The 25,522-nt window shown below is 36.4% G+C and overlaps 3 protein-coding genes across 3 annotated transcripts; all 3 read right to left on the bottom strand.

The window, feature by feature from the left end:
- Positions 1-4,293: 4,293 nt before the first annotated feature.
- On the bottom strand, positions 4,294-6,453 carry LOC133879063 (uncharacterized). Its single transcript, XM_062317614.1, has one exon. It carries the CDS (start codon positions 6,451-6,453, stop codon positions 4,294-4,296), a length of 2,160 nt encoding a protein of 719 aa, XP_062173598.1.
- A 2,438-nt stretch (positions 6,454-8,891) lies between these two features.
- LOC133878855 (GABA transporter 1-like) lies at positions 8,892-13,899 on the bottom strand. The gene is made up of 7 exons (XM_062317409.1): positions 13,676-13,899; positions 13,314-13,544; positions 12,716-12,813; positions 11,557-11,743; positions 11,339-11,469; positions 10,090-10,323; positions 8,892-9,408 (listed from the first exon to the last, which is right to left on the bottom strand). Exons 1-7 carry the CDS (start codon positions 13,791-13,793, stop codon positions 9,028-9,030), a joined length of 1,380 nt encoding a protein of 459 aa, XP_062173393.1. The 5' UTR covers positions 13,794-13,899; the 3' UTR covers positions 8,892-9,027.
- Positions 13,900-17,934: 4,035 nt separating this feature from the next.
- On the bottom strand, positions 17,935-24,780 carry LOC133880658 (GABA transporter 1-like). Its single transcript, XM_062319640.1, has 7 exons — positions 24,518-24,780; positions 23,190-23,420; positions 22,336-22,433; positions 20,640-20,826; positions 20,330-20,460; positions 19,253-19,486; positions 17,935-18,515 (listed from the first exon to the last, which is right to left on the bottom strand). Exons 1-7 carry the CDS (start codon positions 24,606-24,608, stop codon positions 18,135-18,137), a joined length of 1,353 nt encoding a protein of 450 aa, XP_062175624.1. The 5' UTR covers positions 24,609-24,780; the 3' UTR covers positions 17,935-18,134.
- Between the last annotated feature and the right edge of the window lie 742 nt (positions 24,781-25,522).

Raw genomic sequence — 25,522 nt, 5'->3', positions numbered from 1 at the left:
ACCATAGCATATGGGATACCGAATCTACATATTACGGACTTCCAGAGGAATTTTATAACATTTTCAGTTGTGATTGCGGCCAATGCCTCAGCTTCAGCCCATTTGGTGAAGTAGTCGACCGCAACCCAATGAACTTTCGATTACCTTTGCCCGGTGGCATGGGTCCGACGATGTCGATCCCCCATTTAGCAAATGGCCATGGCGAAGTAACTGAATGAAGATATTCAGGGGGGCTGTTTGATACACGGGTGAACCTCTGACATGCGTAACATGCCCTCACCATTTCCTTCGCATCTCTGATCATCGTCGGCCAATAATATCCTGCTCTTATGATCTTGTTTGCCAACGCCTTTGCTCCTGAATGATTTCCGCACACACCGTGGTGTACCTCTTTCAAAACATAACTTGCATCTTCATCCGGCAAGCATTTCAGCAGAGGAAAAGAGTATCCACGCTTGTAAAGAATTCCCCCAACAAGGACATAGCGAGCCAAATTCCAAATGACTTTTTGAGATTCTGTCTTCCCAGGGGGGAGCTCTCCCATCTTCAAGTATCGCACGATTTCCGCTCCCCATTCAGGCTCCGCTTCGTTCAGCTGCATTACCTCTGCATTCGACGATATTGCTGGGCGAGCTTTAACCAAGATCTTGCAGCCCCCTACAGTCACGGCCGGGTCCGTCCCCGAACCGATGCGCGAAAGAGCATCCGCTAGGCCGTTTTCTTCTCTGGGGACTTTGGTTAAAACAACATTATCAAAGTAAAGATAGAATTGGCGTACCTTGTCCAGTTACCGCGACATCCTTGCTTCTTGGGCAGCATAACTTCCATTCACCTGTTCGACTACAACACGCGAGTCACTCCGGACCTCCAAATTCATTATCCCCATCTCCCGGGCAATCTCCATGGCCGAGAGCACGACCTCATATTCGGCTTCATTGTTCGTTGCAGCAAATCCGAACTTGAGGGCATATCGGAATTCTTCTCGATTGGGTCCCCAGAAAGCTATTCCGGCCCCACATCTTCCCCCCGCCGACGAGCCGTCTACATAAACAATCCAAGTTGAGCCCTTCGGCAGTTCCTCCGCGTTCGGTGTCTCGTTCATTTCTACCACGAAATCCGCCAAAGCCTGCCCCTTTACAGCTGTCCGTGGGTGGTATTCAATATCATATTGCCCTAACTCGATCGCCCAATTGACCAATCTTCCCGAAAAATCCGGTTTCTGCAATATTTTTCTGAGAGGGTATTCTGTTAATACCCGAACAACATGTGCTTGGAAGTAAGGTCTTAATCTTCGTGCTGAAATTACAAGAGCATATGCCAACTTCTCTATGCGGGGATATCGTTCCTCCGCTCCATGCAGTACTTTGCTCGTGAAATATACTGGCCTTTGCTTACTTGACTCTTCTCTCACTAGCACCGAGCTGACCGCGTTCTGTGAGACCGCAAGGTACAAATAGAGGATCTCTCCTTCTACTGGACGACTCAAAAGCGGGGGATTGGTCAAGTAGGTTTTCAACTCTGCAAAGGCTCTCTCACATTCTTCTGTCCAGCTGAAGGCTTTCTTCAGGACCTTAAAGAAAGGCAGACACTTATCCGAGGATCGAGAAACAAAACGATTCAGTGCCGCCAGCCTCCCCGTCAGCTGTTGTAGCTGTTTGGTTGTCCGGGGGGATGGCATCTCTAGAATGGCCCTCACCTTGTCAGGATTCGCCTCAATTCCCCTCTGCGACACCATAAATCCCAGGAACTTTCCCGAATCAACACCGAACGCGCACTTCTGCGGGTTCAATTTCATGTGGTACTTGCGCAGTGTATCGAACGCCTCCGCCAGGTCTGCAACATTATTATGCGAGGTCAGGCTCTTGACGAGCATGTCATCGACATACACTTCCATGTTTCGTCCAATCTGTGCCTGGAACATTTTATTCACAAGCCTCTGATAAGTGGCCCCAGCATTCTTCAGTCCGAATGGCATTACTTTATAGCAATATAGCCCTCGATCGGTCGTGAATGAGGTTTTCTCCTGGTCAGATTCCGCCATTCGTATCTGATTATAGCCGGAGAAGGCATCCATAAAGCTCAACACCTCATGCCCCGCTGTCGAGTCTACGAGCTGGTCAATCCAGGGAAGGGAAAAGCAATCTTTCGGACAAGCTTTGTTGAGGTCCGTAAAGTCTACGCACACCCTCCATTTTCCATTCGCTTTTTTCACCAATACCACATTAGCCAGCCACTCCGGATAGTCAATGATAAGTCTTGAATTGTTTGATTCAAGACCCCTTTATTTGCATTTGTTAGACCTAGTTCGTATTGTATATATAACGTTTTGTCGTAGTTTTTGTGTTTTATCTTATTTTCAGGTCTTAATTGAAATCTAATTCAAAACACTTGAATTAGACCTGAAAATACATCAAGAGTACTTTAGTCATTTTCCTGCAAGTTGAAGAATCGTCCAAGGCAATTCGATCGATCTACTATTTGTACAGCCAGTAATTCGATCAATCTACTTTTCGATCGATCGACTTCGCATCTTCCAGAAAATCAGATATTTCCAGATCTTTGCATTCTTTATGCAATTCAAATCATAAGTTGGATTTTGTGGACAGAAATGGACGCCGACCAGCTCTGTTTGTGCGGCTAGGATTAATCCTTGATGGTCTTTTGTGAATCCAATTCTCTATATATATGAGATTAGGGTTTTAGGTTAGAACATGCATCTTTTGGGGTTTATTCGGATTTGCTCAGGTGTATCACTTCAATTTCTTGTATTTTCATTTACTTAGATGCTACTCTCTGGACCGAAATCCAGAGAGTTTGTTTCCTTGTTGTTTTTCCTTTGTTCTTCATATTCTAGTTAGTTTTCTTCTTTCTCTTTTGTAATCCGAATTTCTTTAAGTTTAATATAGTTGATTTCAATTCATTTCTCCTTGTTTCTTTACTGTTTTCATTCATTTCCATGCCTAGATTAGTTTAAATTCATGTCTAGCTAATTTAAGTCTTAGGGTTTGATCCAAGTCCTATCCAAAACCATGTAGTGTTCTTGAGGTTCTTGAGATTTTCTTTAGATGTTTGATGATTGCTAAGGGTTAGAGGATATCAAAACCCATGCTAAAAGGTTTTGGTATCAATATTCCAATCCAATTATTCATGAAAAATAGATTAACTTGTCTATGAGTTCTTCTTGAAGTCTTGAGTAAAACCAACATTCTTGGAAACAAGAATGATGTCTTTTGCAATGAAGCTATTTGACATGATATATGATTTCTCATTAGAGTCACCTTATAGGGTATGCTAGGGAGCACCAAATCATTTCACCCCTTTGGTAGTCTAATGGTTTTTTCAATTGTAGTTTAACTTTATGTGGAATGAATTGGTGTGAAACTAGATATCTTATCATTGTGGCCTAATTAGGGTTTTCATGTATTGTGTATACTCATTAGGATGTGTTATAGAGTAGTAAGCTAGGGAACATTAGTCACTCCACACCTTTGGTAGAGTAAATGTTTTTCAATTATAGTTTAGTCTTTACGTGGAGTAGATTAATGTAAATCTAGGTGCTTTATGATTACGTCTTAACTAAAGTATTTTCGTGTCGAGGTCGTCGTAATGGTTGACGCCCATTACGCGCTCATATCAAGCATGTTAGGAAGGTCCATATAGACTTTAAGCATTGCCTTGGTGGAGGATTGGATAAGGATCGACACCCTAAGTTTTCTTTACGTTTGTTTTCATTTTTCCGCTTCATTTCATTCCGTACTTGTTGTAGCTTCAATTCTACAACCCTTTACTTTTATTTTTATCTTTAAGTTAAGTTAGATACGCTCTTTAAATATCCTATTATGCAAAACAACCAATAATCTCTGTGGTTTGATCACCCTTACTATAGTACAATCGATACGTACTATTGCGAGTGGTAAACATATATAAATTTAAAATCCACGTGTAGCCGGCGAGTCCCGAGCTATACCAGTCAACTTCTCGAATAAACCCAGCTTCAAGCAACTTCCGTACCTCATCCGCAATCGCTCGGTTGCGCTCAGGTGCAAAAGTCCTTCTCCGCTGTTTCACTGGCCTGCAACTCCGATCGACATTTAATTGATGCTCGATGACTGAGGGGTCTATTCCCGGCATTTCATTATGTTCCCAGGCGAAGACATCGATATGGTCACACAAAAACTCCACCAACTTCTTCTTCTCTACCTCCGGAAGTTGCGCTCCAATCCAAAGCTTCCGATTTTGGGGTCCGACCGTTACATCTTCTAAGTCTCTGGTCGGACTCCTCATCTGTAATTGCTACTTGTTAGAAGGGCCCACCCCTACGTCGGGGCACGCTCCATTGGAGGGGTTTCCTAAGGAGATATTATAACATTTACGAGCTGCTTTCTGCTCCCCTCGGACTACCCCCACTCCATCATCCGTCGGAAACTTCATGCAAAGATGGGGTATTGACGTTACCGCCTTTAAATCGGCTTGCGCTGTCCTTCCAAAAATAGCATTGTAAGCCGATGGTTGATCAACTATAAGGAACTTCACCGGAATTGTCTTCTGCGTTGGGGGGCTCCCCACGGTAACTTGCAGCTCAATCGATCCCAAAGGCATCACCTGCTCTCCGGTAAATCCTACCAAAGGGAAGCAGAAGGCGGAAACCTTATCCTTGCTTATTTTCATCAGATCGAAGGCTGACTTGTATAGAATGTCGACAGAACTGCCGTTATCCACCAAGACCCGATGTATTTTATGATTTGCTATCACCATGGTCACCACTAAGGCATCAGAGTGGGGAAGGTAAACCCCTTCATAGTCTTCATCCGAGAAGGTGATAGTTAGCTTTTCTCGCTTCGTAGTCTTCAGCGGCCTTACGACTGAATAAATAAACACCTCCCTCATCTCTCGAGCATAAGATTTTCGGGCCGAATAAGTTTCGCCCCCTCCTCCGAAACCTCCAGATATAGTCTGAATTTCTGGGAAATCGCCCGACCCATCCTGCCGGCCGCGACTCCTACTCCGCTCTCGTTGAGGCGCCCTCTCCGCCCAGAAATCTCTGTCAGGTTGTCGAACCGGCCTTCTCTCCTGGCGGTACGGGGGTCGCCCCGGACGTGCATCCCGTCCGGTCGAACCTTGGCCTCCTATTGATCTATCCTGCGGGAGTTTCACTGTCAAATCTTCGCGCTTTCCCAGAAAGCGTGTCAGCTTACCATCAACTATGTACTTCTCAATTATCTCCTTCAGAGCAATGCATGTGTTGGTCCAGTGGCCGAACGAGTTGTGGTAATGACAATATTTATGGCGATTGCGCGGATGCGGCCGGCCCTTTATCGGAGACGGATCCTTGTAATTCGGGTCTTTTCTAATCTCCATAAGAATTTTTTTAGCTGGAGCATTAACAGGCGTCCAACTGTAATTTTCAACCCTCTTGACGGGTTTACGCTGAGCAAACTCTTTCCTTGATGGGGCGACCCCTTGTTTCGATCTTCCTCCATCCCCGCGACTCCCTTTATCAGTTTCCTCCGTCTCTCGGAACGCCTGGAGGGTTTCTTCCTGGTTCACGAACTCTTCTGCTCGATCGTAAAATTCCTGCAACCTTTCCGCCGATCTCCTTGCCAGGTCAGCCATGAGGGCACCATCCTTCCTGATTCCTTGATAAATAGCACAGTGGATGAATTGCTCATTCTGAGTCTCCGCGGCCAATCTCTCTTGGTTGAAGCGGAGCAGGTAACTTCTCAATGACTCCTGAGGGCCTTGTTTAATGGTCATTAACTGCTGAGCAGGCTTCTTCCGGACAACGCCGGCCATAAACTGAGACGCGAACTTCCGGGCGAGGCTTTCAAAACTCAAAATCGAACGAGGCGGCAAAGTCCTGAACCATTCCCGAGCTCCCCCTGCCAAAGTAAGGGGAAAAGCTCGGCACGCAACCTCGTCCGGAGTAGCGTGCAGCACCACGTGCGCACGAAAACTTGCCAAATGTTCAATAGGGTCCCCCAATCTTGTATACACGGGTATTTCGGGCATTTTGAACTTACTTGAGAGTTGGCATGACATTATAAGGTCAGTAAAGGGGGACACAACGGTAGAAAACAAGCTATCAGTCAACAAAGCTTTCCCCTTAACTCCCGCTTGAGTGGAACCCATCAAGTAGTCACACTGTCGCTCTAACTTAGTCAATTTCTGAGCCCACTCCTTTTTCACCTTCTTATTCTTCCCCATAAGGTCAACAAGCTCGGCATCACTGTCGGACTCGCTCTCACCTTCGACCGCTTCTTCCGAACGTCCATCTTCACGTTCGAGATTCACCTGATCACCCTGCGGCAGGTCTTCTTGAGTTTTTGGCCGTTCCGTTCGGTCTCGTTCCTGGAACTCCCTCTCGAGTTGCTCTACTCTCTCATTTAAGCGGACTATCTCCGCCTGGGGGTCATGTGAAGTCCCTGCTTCTTCACGCATATTTTCTTCAGTCATACTCCTTCGAGTTAACCGCGTACTCACCATAGAAGGTTCCAAGTGTTCTTGTATTCACGGGAACACGTGACCACATCGTTCCCACAGACGGCGCCAAAAAGTGTTGATGCAAAAATTTGGATGTGAGACGTGTCAACTCCTGGTTGGTCTCCGGACCCCGAATAGGTGGAAGTGGAAAACCTTGACGCAACCTCCTCTACGTCCTGCAAGACAAAAGGATCGGCGGGGTTTCTGGCCGAGCCCCCTCCGACGATCAAGTTAGTATGAGTTCAACGAGGAGAATGAGAGAATTTTTCAAGATCAGAGAATTAAGGAGTTTTCCTGTACTGTATTTTTCTGTGTTGATCACCTTTTATCTGTTTCCTTTTTCTCCCATTTCTTTATCCGTACTGCTATTTATTATCCTGAGATGCTTATCTTTTCTCAATTAATTCCCTTCGGCGGTCTCAGATGGTCATCTCAGGCCACAGTTCGTACTTTCCCATATGGCGGCGGTTGTCTTTGATTAGCAGGATCAAAGTCTTTAATGAGGTGATTCCCTCATTAAAGTCCTCATTTAATGCTCCGTTCCTCATCTTCCTCTGTCCGGATTTATCCTGTTGTAGCCGTTGAACTTTGCGCTCTTCCGGGGTCAATGAAAATGTTTTTTTTTTATTTTCTTTTTGGGAAATTTCCCTAACAAATTAGAAGAGAAAGGCTAGAAATAACATTTTATTGCTAATGTGGTACAGTTAATAAGTTTAAAAAATAAATAAATTAAAGATTGATTAACAATACCCGTTAACAAAGTAAAAAAGAAGTAGTGATGTATTTTACATTACTCGTTACGGCTATAACCGGATCCTTTTTCGAAGATTATGCTCCCCAAGTCTCAAGTCATGAGAAAGAGGAAGAAATGACTAGTAATGGGCCTTTGGGCCTCTGCTCTCGTACATAAAAACATATCATAGGAAGTTAAATTTAATATTGCAGTTTGTTTATGTTGTCAAGAACCCTGAATTGGTCTAAAAAATTTACATTAGGATCTCCTATAATTTTTTTTTAAAATTTAAGATTATCAAATTATGTGAATTTAGGTTGTTTCATACATAAAAAAGTATGAAAAAATGCTACATTTTAAAAATGTGACATTTTAACAATGAAAATTGAGTGTATTTTTATTAGGGTCTTTCATTTTATGTCGGATAAAAGTGTTAAGCAAAAAATTATCTTTTAGTTTAGTAAAGAAGTCTCTTCAAAAGTAAAGAAAAAGCCTATTCGAATGATTTTTTTTTTTTTTTGCCTCAATAACATGTCATATCTTTAATATGTAGCATTTTTTATGCCATTCGATATAAAAAATGGCTTAAATTCACATAATTTGAAAATTTAAAATTTCTTTAAAATTGTAAAAGATCCTAATCCAAAAAATTTAGGGTTCGTTATTTATGACACGGAAAATTTGGTCACCAAGCTAACAATTTGAGGCTTTAGGCATAACTATGTTGTCCTTTCTTATGAAAACCTTTATCTTTTGACTATCCTAGTTGCTCTAATACGGAGATAGCTATTGAAAACCGGTGATCATATCATTTACTAAGAGGCCTTTAAGAGCCCGTAAGGGCCACTTAAGTCCAACAATGCCTGTTAGCTCTCGGACTTTAGAAAATCTATTCGTTCCCAAGTTGGGCTGCACTCGACGGGTCATTCTTCTCCGGTGAGAACACCAACCGACGGTCACCTGCTCAATAGATACGTCGTGAGTGGAACATAGAAGGAAATGTACCTCAAGCATCCTCTAGTTACAAACTTGGTTATTTAAACTTGGCTTAATAAGTGAAGGATCCCATGAGAATATGCTACCTTCATATTGGACCTTCAACCCTTGATCCTTGCCATATCAAGCCCACTTATCTTAACAATGTCAGTCAAGTGAACGTAACAGACACTATTTTGTGGCAAGCACATTTTTTCCTCTCCATTCTTTTGTCCTTTAGATTCTCTCTCAAATACCCTATTAACTTAGGTATTGGAATGCACTTCACCAATACCTCCAACGAGTCACCATTGTCTGCTCTTTGTCTTAACATAACTTCTTGGCTTGAATATCGGCCTACGGTCAACTATATAAACAGAAACAATTTGAAAATATCATTGAGCTAGGGAATGGATCCGAAACGAAGTGTCAAATCCCTTTATAATATTAATTAGATGATTAAATCTATTTCTTTTTATAAAAAACTTAAGCTTTTTGAACAAATGATAATTTAACATGGTATCGAAGCAAAATATCTTGAGTTCGAACACTATCTCTGTCATTCATCTCCCATTTCAATTAAATATTTCACGTGTTAAGCCTAACTTATTAAGGAAGAGTTTAAACTCACGCATGAGAAAGAGCGTTAGAATATAAATTAAATGATCCTATTTTGCGATATGTAAAAACATAAAGGGAAATATGCAAGAAGAGATAATATCTATTATGGTATGCTTCAAGCCTTTCTCTTGCATTTTTCCACACATTTTTACTGCTTAATTGAAGTATAATACACGTTCTTCCCTGTACTTTTATTAGATCCGTTACAAATACAATTTTTAGATGTCAGCAAACAAACGATATGTTTTGGCATCAAGAACTATTTGTCGAATCGATGCTATTGCACCTACGGCGGACAATGCTGAGGATGCTACTGCTATCAATGTGTTTCCCCAGAAAACTATGCCACGCTTGGAAGGCTTGAAAGTCACATTGTAGACAACCATTGGGAAAATAAAATCTAGAGGAATGCATCCAAATGCCCCAAAAAGTGCCATAATATCTCCAAAAAAAGGCAGCATTGCTGCAAAAAGTGTACCTACAAACACTGACACTGACCTTGAAATCAATCTTGGCACAATGTTACGAATGGAAAACTGATCCATTTTGGGGTCTGCAAATAACTTCTCAAACACTTCGTTTGTTGGTTGCAAGTAAACCTGCAGCATCACCAAATGTTAATATTCATGAAATTTAATGTTTGATGGTGTTAGAATACATATTTCATATTATGTTCATGTATTTTCGGTTGAAGATTTCTATTTTCTTGTAGGGTTTATTATCTTTCTTAATTAGTTTAGGTCTACTTTACATTTACTTGTTCATATATAACTCATAGCCTCTCTATAAATTGAGAGCATTGTAATACAATTCAATATACTTAATACAATTCATTCAAGATGTAGTCCATACATTTCATTTTGCTTTCCCTCTCTTTTCCTTCTCTTTTCATATTATATTAATTTTATATTTTATATATATTTTCACATGATATCAAAGCTTTCTACATAGTTGTTTACAGCCATGGCATCATAGAGTGAAGGACTGCGAATCAGAGTTTCTATTGTTAGAAATATAAATTAAATGATTAAATTCACCAGTACTTTCTATTAACTTAATTAAGCTTTTAGCATAAGATGTGAGTTAACATAGTTTCAGAACAAAGGTCCTGAGTTCGAACAATGTTTTCGTCGTTCACCTCCCAATCGTAAGCTTTTAGAATGAGCAGTAATCTAACATTTATGTCGTTTCTTTTGTAGTTTACATTTAGACAACTTAGTTCTCTAATAGGGATAATCTTTCAGGAATTGTTAGGCGAAGTGGATGTGAGTTGGACTTACCACTGCGACAGCCGATATTTGCAGAAGAGTGAAGATATTGGTCATCAAGAGAAACCAAGTTGGCAGCAAAGGCTTTCCATTACCCATAAAATTGGCAAGAATTGTCCCCATTGCCTGATTACCAAATACCCAATACCCAGAGATTGCAACGCTGAAAAAAGTTGTCAATATAACAGCGTAACAGACCAATAAACCTTTGAACATCTTGCCCTCCACCGGAGAAGCCATAGTTGCCTGCAAATAGAAGAAATCTAAGGCACTCTAGTTATCTAAAATTTTGTACAAGCACACTACAGCCATAGTTAGATGCCAATTATATCACAATTTAACCAAATTTTGGAATTTTACAGAAAATGTTGTGCAAGTCTGATCCAAAGGAAATACTGTTCACCACAAGAAAAATGGTGTTTAGCGAGCCGGGTGGTCGCAATTGTTCCGTCATTAAAAAGTCAATAGCGATGCAATTGCTGTTGCTCATAGAATTAAAGGTCGTCTCTAAAAATACTTCACATCAGATGACTTGTTGTCATTATTACCAAGTTATCAACTATGGCACATGGTCGTTGCTGATATTATCCTATTAGTGACAACAATTTTGAGTCATCTTCGATGATATGTACATCAACATCTATGCACGTTGGATATAGGGGTGGAAAGACGGTTATAGTTAGCGGTTATGTTATTGTCTCTAACCGCTAATTGTAACCGCCTTAAGCGGGTTTTATATTTTTATAACCGCCCCACCTTAGGCGGTTAGTACTAGCTATAAAAATAAGCGCCGGTTAGTGATTATTTAAAGCTATAACAGCACCGCATAACCACTTTTAACTTTGGGCATTTTGGGCATATTTTTGGGTGTTAAGCCTTCATTGAACCTTTTTTTTGGGCTTTCATGTTTTTTTGGGCTTTTATTTTTTTTTTGGCCGAATGCATGGTTTAATTTAAAAACCCCATATGAAACGTCGTTTTGGTATTTATATATATGGGTAGGCGGTTAGCGGTTAGTAACCGCTTTCGCCTACCTCTAAAACCACTAACCATCCCGTCCTAGGCGGTTACTGGTTTTTTCAACCATCTACAAAGTGGTTAAGTTGTTAAGCAGTTAGCGGTTAGTAGACAGTTATTAATTGTCCGCCTATTCACCCCTAGTCGGATATGCATTTTATTTTTGTGCTTTCTTTTTCAACAATTTTTCTTAGCAACAAATGAGAGTATATATATATATATATATATAGTGGCTCAACTATACCTGTATTTCAGGAATAATTCCACAGGCATATGTTGTAGCAATGATTGAAACAGCATTAACAGCACCAAAAGCACGATTCACTTGGGAGCCCTTCAAGGAATAGTCCCTATTAGGAGCGTCCTTGGAATACCCTGGCAAAGAAGTATATATATATGTGATTTATATATATACAAAGAAATGTTTGCCACGTAATTGGAGGGGTTTGAATGAAGTCTTACCGATGTGTATTGAACCGGCTGTGACGCAAGCGCTGTAGGCAAGACACAGGATAAGGGAGGCAAGATTGATATGCCTGAGGGAGTGGAAGGATGGAATTTGGGCCAAGAACAGCAGTAGGATTCCAAATATGCCAATAAACTGGTAAAGCTTCATTGTCCCGTTTGGGTTTGACAGCAGGTAAATGAACTGCAAAATAATAATAATATAAACAAGAAATGTAGAGTTTTTGTAATATCTGTTCACAGAAAGCTTCATTATCATTTTTTCATTGTCAAGATTATATAGTCCACATGGAAGTTCTAATACATGCCGTGCCTTCTCGGGGTCCACTCCCCATTTTATTTTATTTTTTTCACTTTTTTGTAGGGACAAAACAAAGATGTCTCATGAGGGGATAAAGCATAATGAGGGACATAGCCCCTGCCCTAGTCTCGTTCTTGTTTGTTTGTTTGTTTATTTTCCCGTAAATAAAACCTAATTTCGTTCAGAAAAAAGAAAAAGGAACCTCCAATTCATTGACATATTTGAAGTCACTAATTCTATTTAGTAAACTCCTATACAGTTGAACTAGATGACATGATAATAAAAATCAACCTTTGGATCCGAACTTTAATTTTTATTTATATATATATATATATATATATATTTTTTTTTTACAAGTCTTCATCATAACCTTTTCAATGTAACTCCAAATGGCATGAAATTTGTCTTGAAATTCCCAATGCTCAAATGTCCTTAATATATCTAAAAAGCACAGCAATCCAAAATTATTGGATGACTTAAAATTCTCATGCAATATATAGTCTAATTTGAATCTAAGTGTTAATTTGGATGGTTTACTATTGCTTTTCAGTTTATGGTGCAATAATGGGCAATAATTTTCTTTACGAGCTAAATAACATAGAACATTCTTTTTGTCATTTTCAAAATTATAATTGAATAATGAGAAATTAGAAATTTTTTAGAAATTATTTTTTACGGAAAATGTTCTTGGACAATTGGCAATTTGACACCAAAACAATCATATTTTGAGGAAAAAAAATCCATTAGACATCCCTAATCCCTTGGTCCAAAATTAAAACCATATATATAATGAAAAATGCTAGGCATATTACTTCTTTAAAATTTGTAAGATATTTGCAAAATGACACAACTGACCTTAAGGTTCTGCCCTCCGAGAACAGCAGCAGCAATAACTGCCCCATAGCATATCCCAAATTGAAGTGGGCCAATAACATATTTGCCCCATCCAGGTCCTGCCAACGCATTGCTCATTTTAGCATTAGTCATAAAAAGCCAGCCTTAATCATATCACAATTTTATTTTATTTTTTATTTATTTTATTTTTTTTAAATTGGGTTGCTGGAAGAATCCAATCTCTAAAAATGACAAATGTTTTTTAAATATATAAAAATTACATATATTCTCAAATAGTCATAGGCAGTTCGGCTACCCTATTTGACCTGTGCCATAAAAAAATATTTTTAATTATCTAGAGGTACTTGAATTATTTTTATTTTTATTTGATCAAATAAATTTCATAAATATTTTCTCATAATCACCTTTTCAAATTCTTTTAAATTCAAACAAATAATTATAAATTATTCTAATTCCCCAACCACCCCTAAGACACCCGCTCTGACCGGGGGTGGCAAACCAACCCCACCCACCATTTGGCCGGTGCTAAAGGAGAAACTGGTAGAACATTTACAATAAAAGAAGGAATGGGACGAGGAGTACTGTACCGATTACCCACCTAAAATATCTCTGCCCATATCCCGAAACCGAAGTTGCCGGCGACCAAGTTGTGCATGGTGATCCAAAACCAGAGATAGAAGATTATATGAATAAAAAGTCACCGCACTTGCAAGGACAAGGGAAACAACTCCCCCAACCCACCCTTGAAAGGCCATCGCATAAGGAAGGCTCAGAAGCGCCGGCGCCGCAATAGATGTCGTCAAATGGTACCCACAGTGCAGCCATGATCCTAATCACCTCAAATTTATACAAATCCTTAGAGAGAGAGAGAGAGACGCAGAAACATTTGAAGTTTGAACGGTTGGCATGCATTTACGGTTGGGAATTGGACAGAAGAACAAGAACAAGTTAATTACTAACCTCTGGATTTGAGGACAAACAAAGCTCCAGCGTCGAGCTCTTTTGGAGGGTCAAGATTTACGCTATTATCGTTGCCAATTTTTGATGAACTGACAGAGTTTGGAACCACAGCTGCCATCTCTCTCTAGCTGCTATTTTTTTCTGGGTTCACTCGCTGTAAATCTAGAAAGAAACAAAACATCATTAGCAATACCACTGGTTACTCAACTGGCTTACTGGATGGTCTGAATATTCAAATATCAATATTGTTGACTCACAATTCGAGAAAACTTTATTTCCTACCTCGAATAATATTTAATTACTTTTATAATTATATTTTTAAATTTTAAAAATTATCAATTTGATGTATCTATCTTTAATAATATTTAATTATTTTTGTAAATATATTTTTAAATTTTAAAAATTATTAATTTGGTATATTTATTTTTTAATTTTTTTTTTCAATTTCACAAATATGTTATAATTTTTAGTTAAATCTTGTCAAAATATTAAAATACTACCTTTTTTTTTTAAATAATAATTCATTTTCAATGATTTAGGTGTAGGTATTTTTGTAAATTCTAACTAACACTTAAAATTTTCAATTTTGTTTTTACTTCTTAAAAAAAATATTTTAAAAATTTTGACATTTATTCGTTAGGATTTAATTAAAATTTTATAATACGTATAAAATTAATAAAAATTAAAAAATAAATAATATTTTTTAAAATTTATAAAAATGATTAAAAAATTAATAAAAAATGATAGGCGATAAGGAAAGTTTTTCCTCATAATTAATGAAGATGATAAATAATTGTTAGAGTTCACTGTTAGCTAGTTGACCAAGCACCACGTGCCTCCTCCTCTTTTCTCTCTAAGACTACCTGAATTTAATTTTTTTTTTATGACAAATTTAATTGCACGGTTGAATTGAAATGCAGCATTTATAATTTTCTTTATCATTTTCCTCGGGATGAGAAGGGGACGGCGAACTGGAGAAAGGAGACGTGGAAAAGACACGGCAAGTTGCCGCCGCCAACTTTGATGGAGGGTGCATGTCACTAGCAAGGAAGGAGCAATGTTGAAGCCAGAAATTTATTATCAAGGGCCCAACTAAAATGTAAGTTTTACGATGGCCATACAATTTGTGCACTCCTCTCTCTCATATGAGGGTGGGTTCAGTGTGTGAACCCCACCTTCATGTGAGGGAAGAGTATTTTTATTGTACACTTTTGTAGTGTAGCAATCAATTTTCATATGATAATTAATACAATTTCAAAAGTATATCGGTGATAACGTTGATGTGTGTCCATTCAAACTCTAAAAATCAAGAACAAGAAGAACATGAGTTGAAGGGCAGCATGTGCAAATAGTACTTAAACCGTAACAACTCATGAAAAGCTCTAGTAGCATCGGTGTATTACTTTAAAATGACCAATCAAGTTATAATTAAAATTCTCTAAAATCTTATTAAGGCTACGCCATGCAGTGCTTCAGTATTACATGATGTTGTAATGTCATGTGATATTAGGGCACTACATGAAGTGGCAGAGACAAGGACGCCAAGAATTTATAGAGGGAAGATTGTAACATCACATATCCATATTAGGGAGATGAATAACTCATATAGAGTATATGGTTTATAAAGATACTCGTGAGTGTTAAGTCTCACATTAGTTCCTTAATAGATGAGATTATATAATTTTGTATTTTGCCATGACCAAAATGAGGCCATTTTTGAAAAAGTAAATGAACAAGTGTTCCAAACACTTGATACGTTTTCCATTTATATTTAACACCTAGATTTGGCTGGGTGACCAACTTGTGACAAACTGGTAGTTAAGAGGTGTGAATTGTAGTGAGTTATAGTTTAGGGGTATGTGCAAATAGGGTACATATTAGTTTAGGGGGCAAAGTATAATTAACGGAAGAAATTAATGTTTGTTAATTACTTTTTTTTTTTTTCAAAACAAATTAAAACATTAACAAACAAATCAAATCTAAAAACACAAAAATAATTTTTAGTTTTGAAGAATCAATTGATTCAACGTCAAATCCTTAACCGAAAGTAGCTGCAAAGAAAAGGAAATTTAAGCACAAAGTGTCTCATCGGGTGTCTAGTGGGAGTCACTCCGACGTTTAAGCCAGAACTTGTCTTGAATAAGAAAAAGAGTTAAAAGAATTTAGAAGAATAATGTTTGGCTAGAATTAAACATATCATCAAAGTGATCAATTTCCCTTTCTCTTTTTGAAGTATTTTTCCGCTTGATGTTGGTTTGGGGAGAGGGATCAATGGAGTAATGAATTTGATTTTGTGCCCCTATTTTGTTAGACACACATTCTTGAATCACCGAGAATATAGGGATGTTATTAGTTTGGAGCAAACATATATTAATACAATCTTTAGTTCGAAAAGATTGTATTAATGTCTTAAGAGCATTTTTGAGTTTTTGCATAATAAAACGGATATGTTATAAATTTTTAGTAGTTTGGTGAGAACATTATTAAAATTTTTACTTGGAAAAAACATTACGAATTGGGTGTTAATGCTAGGTATATGTTTACTATTTCCAAAATATTAAGAAATATACCATAAATTATTAGGACAGAAATTTCTTACATACTGGTTTGTAAGAAATTTCATACAACCCACATACGAGATTGACATGTGTCTCTTAACATATAAGAATCATATATTATTTTAAAAACTTGTACTTCTCACATATTTTTTAATAATATTAATAAAAAAAAAATATTTTTTACATATTAAAAAGACAAATCACTTTTATATCTAAGTTATATAAAATTTCTTTAAAATCGATTTATAAAAAATTTCAGTCCAAATTGTTATTACCGCCTCTCAGTTAAGTGGGTCGATATAGGTAAGGGGGTCGCTATAGGCTGCTGCATATTCAAAAGACAAACAGTTTTCAACGAACATTTTATAAAAGAAAACGACGAGAAGTTTGTCAGTTGAAAACTGTTTCGGACGATTCAGTAAAAGTCAAAGAGTCAAATACAATAATGAAGATATATTATTTCTTTTCAGAATTCGTGATTTTTTTAACATTTTTTTTGTTTTAAAAAGTTATTGGATTAATAACGACGGAGGAGTAGTTTACGACCGTCGTTTGCTCTTTGCGTTTTGATGTGACACTCGAAGTCAAATAAATCCGCTCTATAAAATAAGAGGCTCAGTTGCTTTTCTGACCGATAAATAAAAACCATTCTTTATTTATTATTTTATTTTATTATTATTTTTACCTCGGCAATAGGGTAATCGTGAAGGTACTGAGATTAAACAACTGAAAATTTAACATTCATGAGAGGAAAACAGATGCTTTCCGTTTCATTTAGAACGAAGAAGGGCCGGTTATTAGATTACCCGTAATAGATATTTTCTAGGTAATTATTTTTTTTAAATATAAGAAAAATATTAAACAAATTACATCCAGTAGAATCCTTACAAATTTCTTAAGCATCGAGAATAGTACAGTGTTTCCAATGTGAGAGAGAGACAGAGAACATAAATAAAATGAAAGAAAAAAAAAGAAGTAAAAAGTAAAAAAAAATTTAAAAAAATTATATATATACATATTTTAATAGTTTAGAGAAAAATTAAGAGAAGTTATTATGAAGTATTTTTAGATAAATGAAGCAAAAAGTAGTTTTATTCCCTAAATTTAGACAAAATGGTTGGTTGTCTATGCTAGTGCTTTGTAGTTATAAAATAAAGGGCAAAATTGTTATTTCAATTTTTTAGATAATTTTACCCCTTATTTTGTAACTCACCGGCTCCTTGAGGATCCTATTGCTCTATGGAGCATATCACCATTTTCGTAAACTTGTTTGGTTTTTTTTTTTTTTTAATTTTTTTTTATCATTATCTTATTATTATTATTATTTTAAAGAGAGAGAGAGGAGGCCGGGGTGAAAGAAGAAATCTCCTGTTTTTTTATTATTATGGGTATGGTTGAACGTTCAATGTACTATTAAAAAAATATTTCATAGAATATATAAAAGTGAAAGAGAAAGTGAAAGCAGAGAGAGAAAGAGACTAATGAAAACCGTTAAAGGCTAAATCTTTATCATTTGAATGTGAATGAAGCTGTGAGGAAATAGAGTGGTTAAAGAATGGTGAAAAAGAAAACCTAGACTAAAAAAGAAAGATAATAAACCTATGAGGAAATAGAATAAAGACTTAATATAGAGAGATTATTCCAAAATACTCTTAACATTTTGAAATAGAAGAGTTGAAGTGTTGAGCCAGAAGTCGACGCTTTGAAAAAAGTGAATAGACAAAATAAATAAATAAAAAGGTGATCTTTACATAATTTTAAACAAATATTTGTTGAGCCAAATGTGAATGCTCGTACTAAAAGAATTTCTCCTCCCGTTATTCTCCAATCATGTTCAATTGTTGAAATGTTGTATTTATTCCTGGTTCTTGTACTAGAGATCTGCTACATATGATATATTTTTATATGTCGGCAAACAAACGATATGCTTTGGCATCAAGAACGGTTTGTCGAATCGATGCTACTGCACCCACCGCGGATAACCCTGAGGCTGCTACAGCTATCGATGTGTTGGCCCAAAAAACAAGGCCACGCTTTGAGGGCTTGAAGGTCACATTGTAGAAAACCATTGGGAAAATTAGATCCAGAGGAATGAATCCAAATGCCCCTAAAATTGCCATGATATCTCCAAAGAAAGGTAGCATCGCCGCAAAAAATGTACCTACGATCACTGATATCGACCGGGAAAACAACCTTGGCACAACGTTACGAATGGAAAACTGATCCACGTTGGGGTCTGCAAATAACTTTTCGAACACTTCATTTGTTGGTTGCAAGTATACCTGCAGCATAACAAGTATTATTGTTAATTTTTTACACAATTTGTGAATTTGATACGAAATTAGCAGATTAGGATTTGTGTAGTCTGATCTGTTTAATTAAATAGGTTGGGTTAGATCGAGTTGACTTATATAGTCTTATATTCATGCAATATTCTGAACTGATAATTTCTTACGCTCCCTGCAAATTAAACCCGAAAGAAACTTGACATAAAATTAATAAGTTAGGAATGGGGGATATTACCCTTTTAATAAAAATAGGTGGGATTAAGGTTAACCTATATAGTCTTATAGTACTTATGCTTCGACACAACTCAAACACGACATACGACATTTAGAGTAATAATTTTTGACACTACCCATAAACCTGATATGAACTTAACACAAAATTAGAAGGTTAGAGATGGGGGCCGGGTATGATCTGTTTAATAAAATAGGTCTATATAGTTTTATACCCATGGTTCGACACGATCCGAACGCAACACATGACATTCAAGGTTGACACTTTTTTATACTATTTGCAAACTCGACATGAACTTAGTAGGTTAAATAGGGATGAAAAATATGATCCGTTTAATTAAATTGATGGGTTATATCTATGACTTTACACGATTAGAACCCAATATACAAACGCAAATTGCCACCGCTAAGTGAATCAAGATCTCCATGATGCCTCGTCATAGAGGACATATAATCTTCAAGAATTGTTAGGCTATATAGTGATGAGTCGTTGGACTTACCACTGTGACAGCCGATATTTGGATGACAGTGAAAACATTGGTCATCAAGAGAAACCAAGTTGGCAGCAAAGGCTTTTGATTACCCATAAAATTTGCAAGAACTGTCCCCATAGCGTCATTGCCAAATGCCCAATACCCGGAGATTGCAACGCTGAAAAAAGTTGTGAATATAACAGCATAGCAGACGCATAAACCTTTGAACATCTTTCCTTTGACCGGAGGAGCTATAGTTGCCTGCAAATGAAACAAATTTAAGTCAATTTTTGTTTCAAATATTTTTGTCCTTTTTGGGACAAAAGGATTACATTCTAATTTTCAAGTAGTTTGAGAGAATATTGCTTTAATTGAAAGTTTGAGGGGTTATATGATAGTTCAATGGTACGTGTAGTTTCTCCAAATTGTATGGGAAAAATACATTTAACCCTTATGAAGTATACATTTTTTTTTTTTTTTTTTTTTTTTTTTTTTTTTTTTTTTTTTTTAATCTTGCCTCCAATGTTTAAAAAGTTGTAATAGAACCCTCAGAGTTTCTGATTTTTGCAATGTTGCCCATCCGCTAGCCATGTTCTTCTTCTCTGACGAAAAAATGAATCACGCGCATCTCACGTAGGTTTTTATTAGATTAAAATTTCAAAATGCCCCCATTTTTCCTAAATTTTGGGAGTGGCCAGCCACCATTGTTTGACTGCTTAAGTGTAGCTGAATCAACCCCATTTTTTTCTTCGGAAAAATGAGAGCATTTTTTCAACTTTTCATCTAATAAAAACTCACGTGCATCGGGAAAGCGAAAATGGTTAATGGACGAACAATATTGCAACAGTCAGAAACTTTCAAAATCTATTGTCACTTTTTAAACATCGAAGGTAAAATCGTAGAAGAGTGTATACTTGGGTGTTAAATGTATTTTCCGCAGAAATTTTAACTAAAATTTAGAGAGTTAAAGTTGGTTGATTATATGTGAAACCCAACGAAAATAAAAAAGGAGAGAGAGAAACAAGGATAAGATAGAAATTCCCAATTGTTTTTTCAAGAAATTGTCTTAGCTAGCAACAAATGAGAGTAGTGGCTCAACTGTACCTGTATTTCAGGAATAATTCCACAGGCATATGTGGTAACAATGATTGAAACAGCATTAACAGCACCAAAAACACGATTCACTTCGGAGCCATTTACAGAATAGTCCCTGTTGGGAGCGTTCTTGGAAAGTCCTGTCAAGTGTTTGTATATATATATATATCATCCAAAAGAAATGTTTTATATATATACATTGTGGTTTGAAGTCTTTTTTTTTTTTTTTTTTTTTTTTTTTTTTTTTATTATTATTATTAAAATATGGGAAAAGGGTTACAGGGATCAAACTACCAACAAAAGTACAGATGTGTATTACCGATGTATATTGAACCGGCGGTAACGCAAGCGCTGTAAGCAAGAGCGAGGAAAAGAGAGACAAGATTGATATGCCTGAGGGAGTGGAAGGATGGAATTTGGGCCAAGAACAGCATTAGGACTCCGAAGATGGTGGTAAACTGGTAAAGCTTCATTGTCCCATTTGGATTTGACAGCAAGTAGATGAACTGCCAAAAAGAAACTCTCAAAGCTAGATAGTTCAACATTCACACCCAGTTCAGTAAATTAGTTAAATAACACTTTTTTCAAAGTATTTATATATGGTTCAGCATTTTAGCTATCTAATTTTACTATTTGGATCCATTTAAAATATTACTATTATTATTTTTTTATATATATTTTTACTGTTTTCAAACAAAAGACATAATCAAATTGATTATTATTATTATTTTTTTTTTTCCCTTAAAAGAGATAACCATAAAGTATATTTTTTTCATTATATAGTTGAAAATGTTATGGTTACGTACATCGATTTGTTTCCCATAGTTGTGTAATACATTTAATCTGGATCATATATGTAAGTGTCACACTCACGTCCCATGGCGATGTTCTGACTGAGTGACTATATTGATGAAGTCATGTTGAGGTCTAGGAAGGCCGTATTACCTTTCATTGGCACATGTGGGGATATCCAAGTTTGTATTATAACTACACTATTCACATGGTATAATTTGTCGAACTTGATCCGTTTGTGATATTAAGTAACTTATTATGCTCGGACTTGAGTTTTAATTATGGAGTTTGTATCATGTTTGGAGTTGAGTGACTACGTTAAGTTTGAACTTGAATTGTTATTGTTATGTGTTTTGGACTTGATGCAATTGTTTGGACTCCTGTTGAGTTTTGCACTTGGATATATAGTTCGGCATTTGATTATAAGTTTTAAATTTGAATTGAGATTTAGGTTTGTGTTGTTGATTATGAGTTTTGTACTTAATTATGTTTTTCGGACTTGATATTGAGTTTTGCCCTTGATTAATTATGAGTTTTGGAATTAATTACGTTGTCTTGAACTTTATTACGTTGTTTTGGACTTGTTTTGGAATTGAGTTTTGATTTGGAGATTATGAGTTTTGAACTTTAGTTTAATTTGTATGGACTTGAAATTGTATATTAGGTTTTCATATTATATGTTTGAATTTGCTCCATCAATTATTGCAGGAAAAAAAAAAAAAAGACACTCATTTTATATATATATATATATATTTTTTTGGGGGGGGGGGGGTTAGTCTCTAAAACGACACTAAGCTATTAGTGTCGTTTTAGCTTAAGCGCCTTTAATTAGTACTGTTTAAACAGTAAACAACAATAATCTAGAATCTTGACCTTATGTTTAACGTCGTTTAGCAAACGATACTATTCAAACGGCACTACATGATAGTCTTTTTTTTGTTTTTGGTTTTAGTGTTACTTTATCTTATGCATTGCTGAGCTACAATGCTCAACAAATTGTTGAGCAATGTAGCCGCAAGCCAATTCTTTAGCAAAAGTGGCTAGCCAGACGAAGAGGTATTTTTTTTTTTTTTTTTTTTTGGGGGGGGGGGGTTGGGCATATTTTGCTATAAAACTAATGCATCATTACTCATTTCTTTAAGGAATTAAGCTGTTTAAATTTTAATTAGGCATATTATTTGAGATGGCTGAAAGGGCTTAATGGACAAAGAGACACAACCGACCTTAAGGCTCTGCCCTCCAAGAAGAACACCAGCAATAACTGCGCCATAGCACATCCCAAATTGAAGTGGCCCAACAACATACTTCCCCCATCGTGGTCCTGCCAATGCATTTACTTTCCACAACTTAGAATCAGTGGCAAAAAGCCCAAAATTGCAAATATTATTGGCATCAAATAAAAAAAAAATTATAAATAAAATAAAATAAATAAAGAGTGGGAATGCTTACCAAATGACAATAGTTTCATAATTTTTACGAAGCCACCAAGGAAATAAAACCTTTTCCATATCAAATATTCCTTGAAATCCTAAGTGTCAAATTTTTAGGATGTGTTTGGTTTTGCAATTTTGCAAGCCAAAAACATGGGTTTGAACAAAATTGCATTTGGGATTGCAGTTAAAAAAAAAAAATAGCACTTTAAAAACCTGAAAAAATTCAAATTTCTAAACCGCAAAGGAGTTGATTTCCGAAAACATGCAATTTTTTAGGCTGGATCGCAATTTTAAAAGTTTTCATCAGCTACATTTTGATATTACTATTTTTTCAATACTAATGCCAGAAACCATATTTTTATCCGACAACTATCTATAATGCTGGCATGTTTGTCCTGACCAATCATTAAATTATTTTTTATTTTTTTTTTATTTTTTAATAAGGATTAGTTGTGACCGTCTAAGATAAAATTAAAAATATAATTTCTAGTATTATTCTTTTTTCAGACCGCATATTTTGAATCGCTAAATTAAACCAATTCTTAATTATTCTATTAATATCTTGAACATTAAAATGTGTAGAGAATTTATAATAGAGAAGGAAATGGCTAGACCGGAGTGTGTAGTATGTACAGATTACCGACCTAAAATATCTCCGGCCATGTCCCGAAATCGAAGTTGGCGGCGACCGAGTTGTGCATGGTGCTCCAAAACCAGAGATAGAAGATTATATGAATAGAAGGTCAGCAAACCTGCAAGGATGAGGGAAAGAACTCCCCCAACCCAACCTTGCAACTTCAATGCAAAGGGAAGACTCAGAAGGGACGGAGCCACGATAGATGTCGTCAAATGGTATCCACAGTGCAGCCATGACCCTAATCACAACAAATTTACACAGATTCTTAGAGCATTAATCAAAATTCTGAACAATACGAAATGAAGTACCAAAGTTTGGAGAAATTTTACTTACTCCCAAGCTGTTGGTTTTGCAATTAAATTTGTAATATCAGTATTCCTTATTTCAGCACCTTTAATTTCACACACCAGTTAAGATTTTCTCTTAAATCCTAATAGATGATGCCAAAATACCACGTTTTATTTATTTACTTATTTTTTATTTTAAAAAACAAAACAGTTGTTGACCCATGGCAACACGTTTAGATTTTGTTGGGGTGCAACAGTGCTGCTTTACTCACATGGACGGCTCTTAAAACAAGCCTTGTGAGGTGCGATTTTAAATGCGATAAAAGGCTTTGGCTTTCCCCATTACATACCTATTGGTTTTCAGAGGAATGATGAAAAGCCTAATTCAACAAATGGTATCAGAGCTAGGATTATCACTTCGAGTGGCGGGAGTGTCACGTTGAGGGAGAGATTGTTGGGGGTGTAATAATGCCTCATTGCTCACACGGACAACTCTTAAAACATGTCTTGCAATGTGCGATTTCAAATGCAATAAAAAGTCTTTGACTTATCTCGTTAGACACAAATTGGTTTTTAAATAAGATAGTCAAAAGCCTAATCCAACAATTTTTTTTTTTTTTTTTTTTTTTTTTTTTTTTTTAATTTCAATAGTGAAAATTTGTATTTTTATAAATTTTACAATGATATAAGAAACATTTGACCTGTTAGCTGTTTTTATTTAACGCAAAACCCTAATAATAGGGATGAAATTAAAAGAAACTAAAACTTTTGTACCAAAATTACAAATTTTGATAATTGGAGATTATCAGCGCAAAACCCTTAACAGTTCGGGAGTAACTTAAGTTTCACCCAAATTATTATGTAGTCATATAATAACAAGAAACAGAGGGAAACATTGTCATCAATCATTTCTCCACTGTTACAACACGAAATCATCAACAATGGCGAAAGTTTTCCTACCATGGGGGAAACTCACTTAAGCATCTGAAAACGTAGGCATATAAGGGCTGTTGGGAATTGGAAGGAAAGTGAAAAACAAGTTACTAACCTCTGGATTTGAGTACAAACAAAGCTCCAGCATCAAGCTCTTTTGGAGGGTACTCAAGAACAGCATCTTCCTTGCCAGTTGTGGATGACATCTCTCTCCTCTTTCTCTCTTAGAGCATCTTCCTTCTCCTGTTTATCTATTATCTGCTTAACTTATCAATATTAATCAGCCACACAAATTAAATCAGTAGGCATGGATGATCTTCTGTGTCTCTTTGAATGTGTGCTCGGCCATGCCTAGCCTAATGGGAGATGGTGCTTATAGAATCATTATTATCTATGAATAGACATGTCCTCAATTTTAGGAAATGGACAAAACAAAAAATAAAGTGCTTCGACCAGCGACCAGTCAATGCCATGCAAAGCTAAAGTCAAAATAATGGAAATTAAAGCTACTTTGGACTTTGCTAGAAAAAAGTTTCATTGAAGACAACGAAATCGACATCACAATTTGGTTTATTGTTTGACTTTAATATACGTGAAAAGTAAGTATAACGTATGTAAACGGCAGCACAAGAAGACAGAAAACAAGTTAGCAGGGAATTAAATTAATAAAACACCATATTCTACGTAGTTTTCCTTTAATTAACAACAAAGAAAGGCAAGTCTTCTATCGGTTATAATCTTAGGAAAATGACTCTTGCACAACAGTTGTACAATTGTTGTGCAAAGTTTTAGAGATATGAGGTGGGTTTTATGTGGTGAGTTCCATCACATAAGTTCCATGTGAGACCCATCCCATGTCTCTATAGTGGTGCACAAACAGTTGCACAACTGTTGCGCACCAATCACTCCATCTTATGAGATAAGTTATATCTAGCCGTAGATTTTTATCTAGTCTTTAAGTTTTGCTTAAGTTTTATATAGGTTATTCTATCACTTCACCTTTAAATTTATCGGTTTGGCATCCGTGAAAGAGTCTGAAACTTTGTGGATATTTTCTTTTTAATTCAGTAGAGGTGTAAAGCACCCTTTATATACAAGTATTCAAGAAAAAAAAATAGAA

The sequence above is a fragment of the Alnus glutinosa genome, chromosome 10 (assembly GCF_958979055.1).
Source record: "Alnus glutinosa chromosome 10, dhAlnGlut1.1, whole genome shotgun sequence".
Taxonomy (NCBI): domain Eukaryota; kingdom Viridiplantae; phylum Streptophyta; class Magnoliopsida; order Fagales; family Betulaceae; genus Alnus; species Alnus glutinosa.
The sequence above is the reverse complement of the archived record's forward strand: the minus strand, read 5'-3'. Positions and strand labels throughout refer to the sequence as shown.

Excerpts from the sequence above, each read along its gene's own strand:
- LOC133878855 (XM_062317409.1), bottom strand. The coding sequence starts at position 13,793 with ATGGCAGCTGTGGTTCCAAACTCTGTCAGTTCATCAAAAATTGGCAAC. Across the intron at positions 11,470-11,556 it reads AGCCGGTTCAATACACATCG|GGTATTCCAAGGACGCTCCT; the intron begins GTAAGACTTCAT and ends CTTCTTTGCCAG. Across the intron at positions 9,409-10,089 it reads AAATATCGGCTGTCGCAGTG|GTTTACTTGCAACCAACAAA; the intron begins GTAAGTCCAACT and ends GTGATGCTGCAG.
- LOC133879063 (XM_062317614.1), bottom strand. The coding sequence starts at position 6,453 with ATGACTGAAGAAAATATGCGTGAAGAAGCAGGGACTTCACATGACCCC.
- LOC133880658 (XM_062319640.1), bottom strand. The coding sequence starts at position 24,608 with ATGTCATCCACAACTGGCAAGGAAGATGCTGTTCTTGAGTACCCTCCA. Across the intron at positions 19,487-20,329 it reads GAATTATTCCTGAAATACAG|GCAACTATAGCTCCTCCGGT; the intron begins GTACAGTTGAGC and ends TTTCATTTGCAG. Across the intron at positions 18,516-19,252 it reads AAATATCGGCTGTCACAGTG|GTATACTTGCAACCAACAAA; the intron begins GTAAGTCCAACG and ends GTTATGCTGCAG.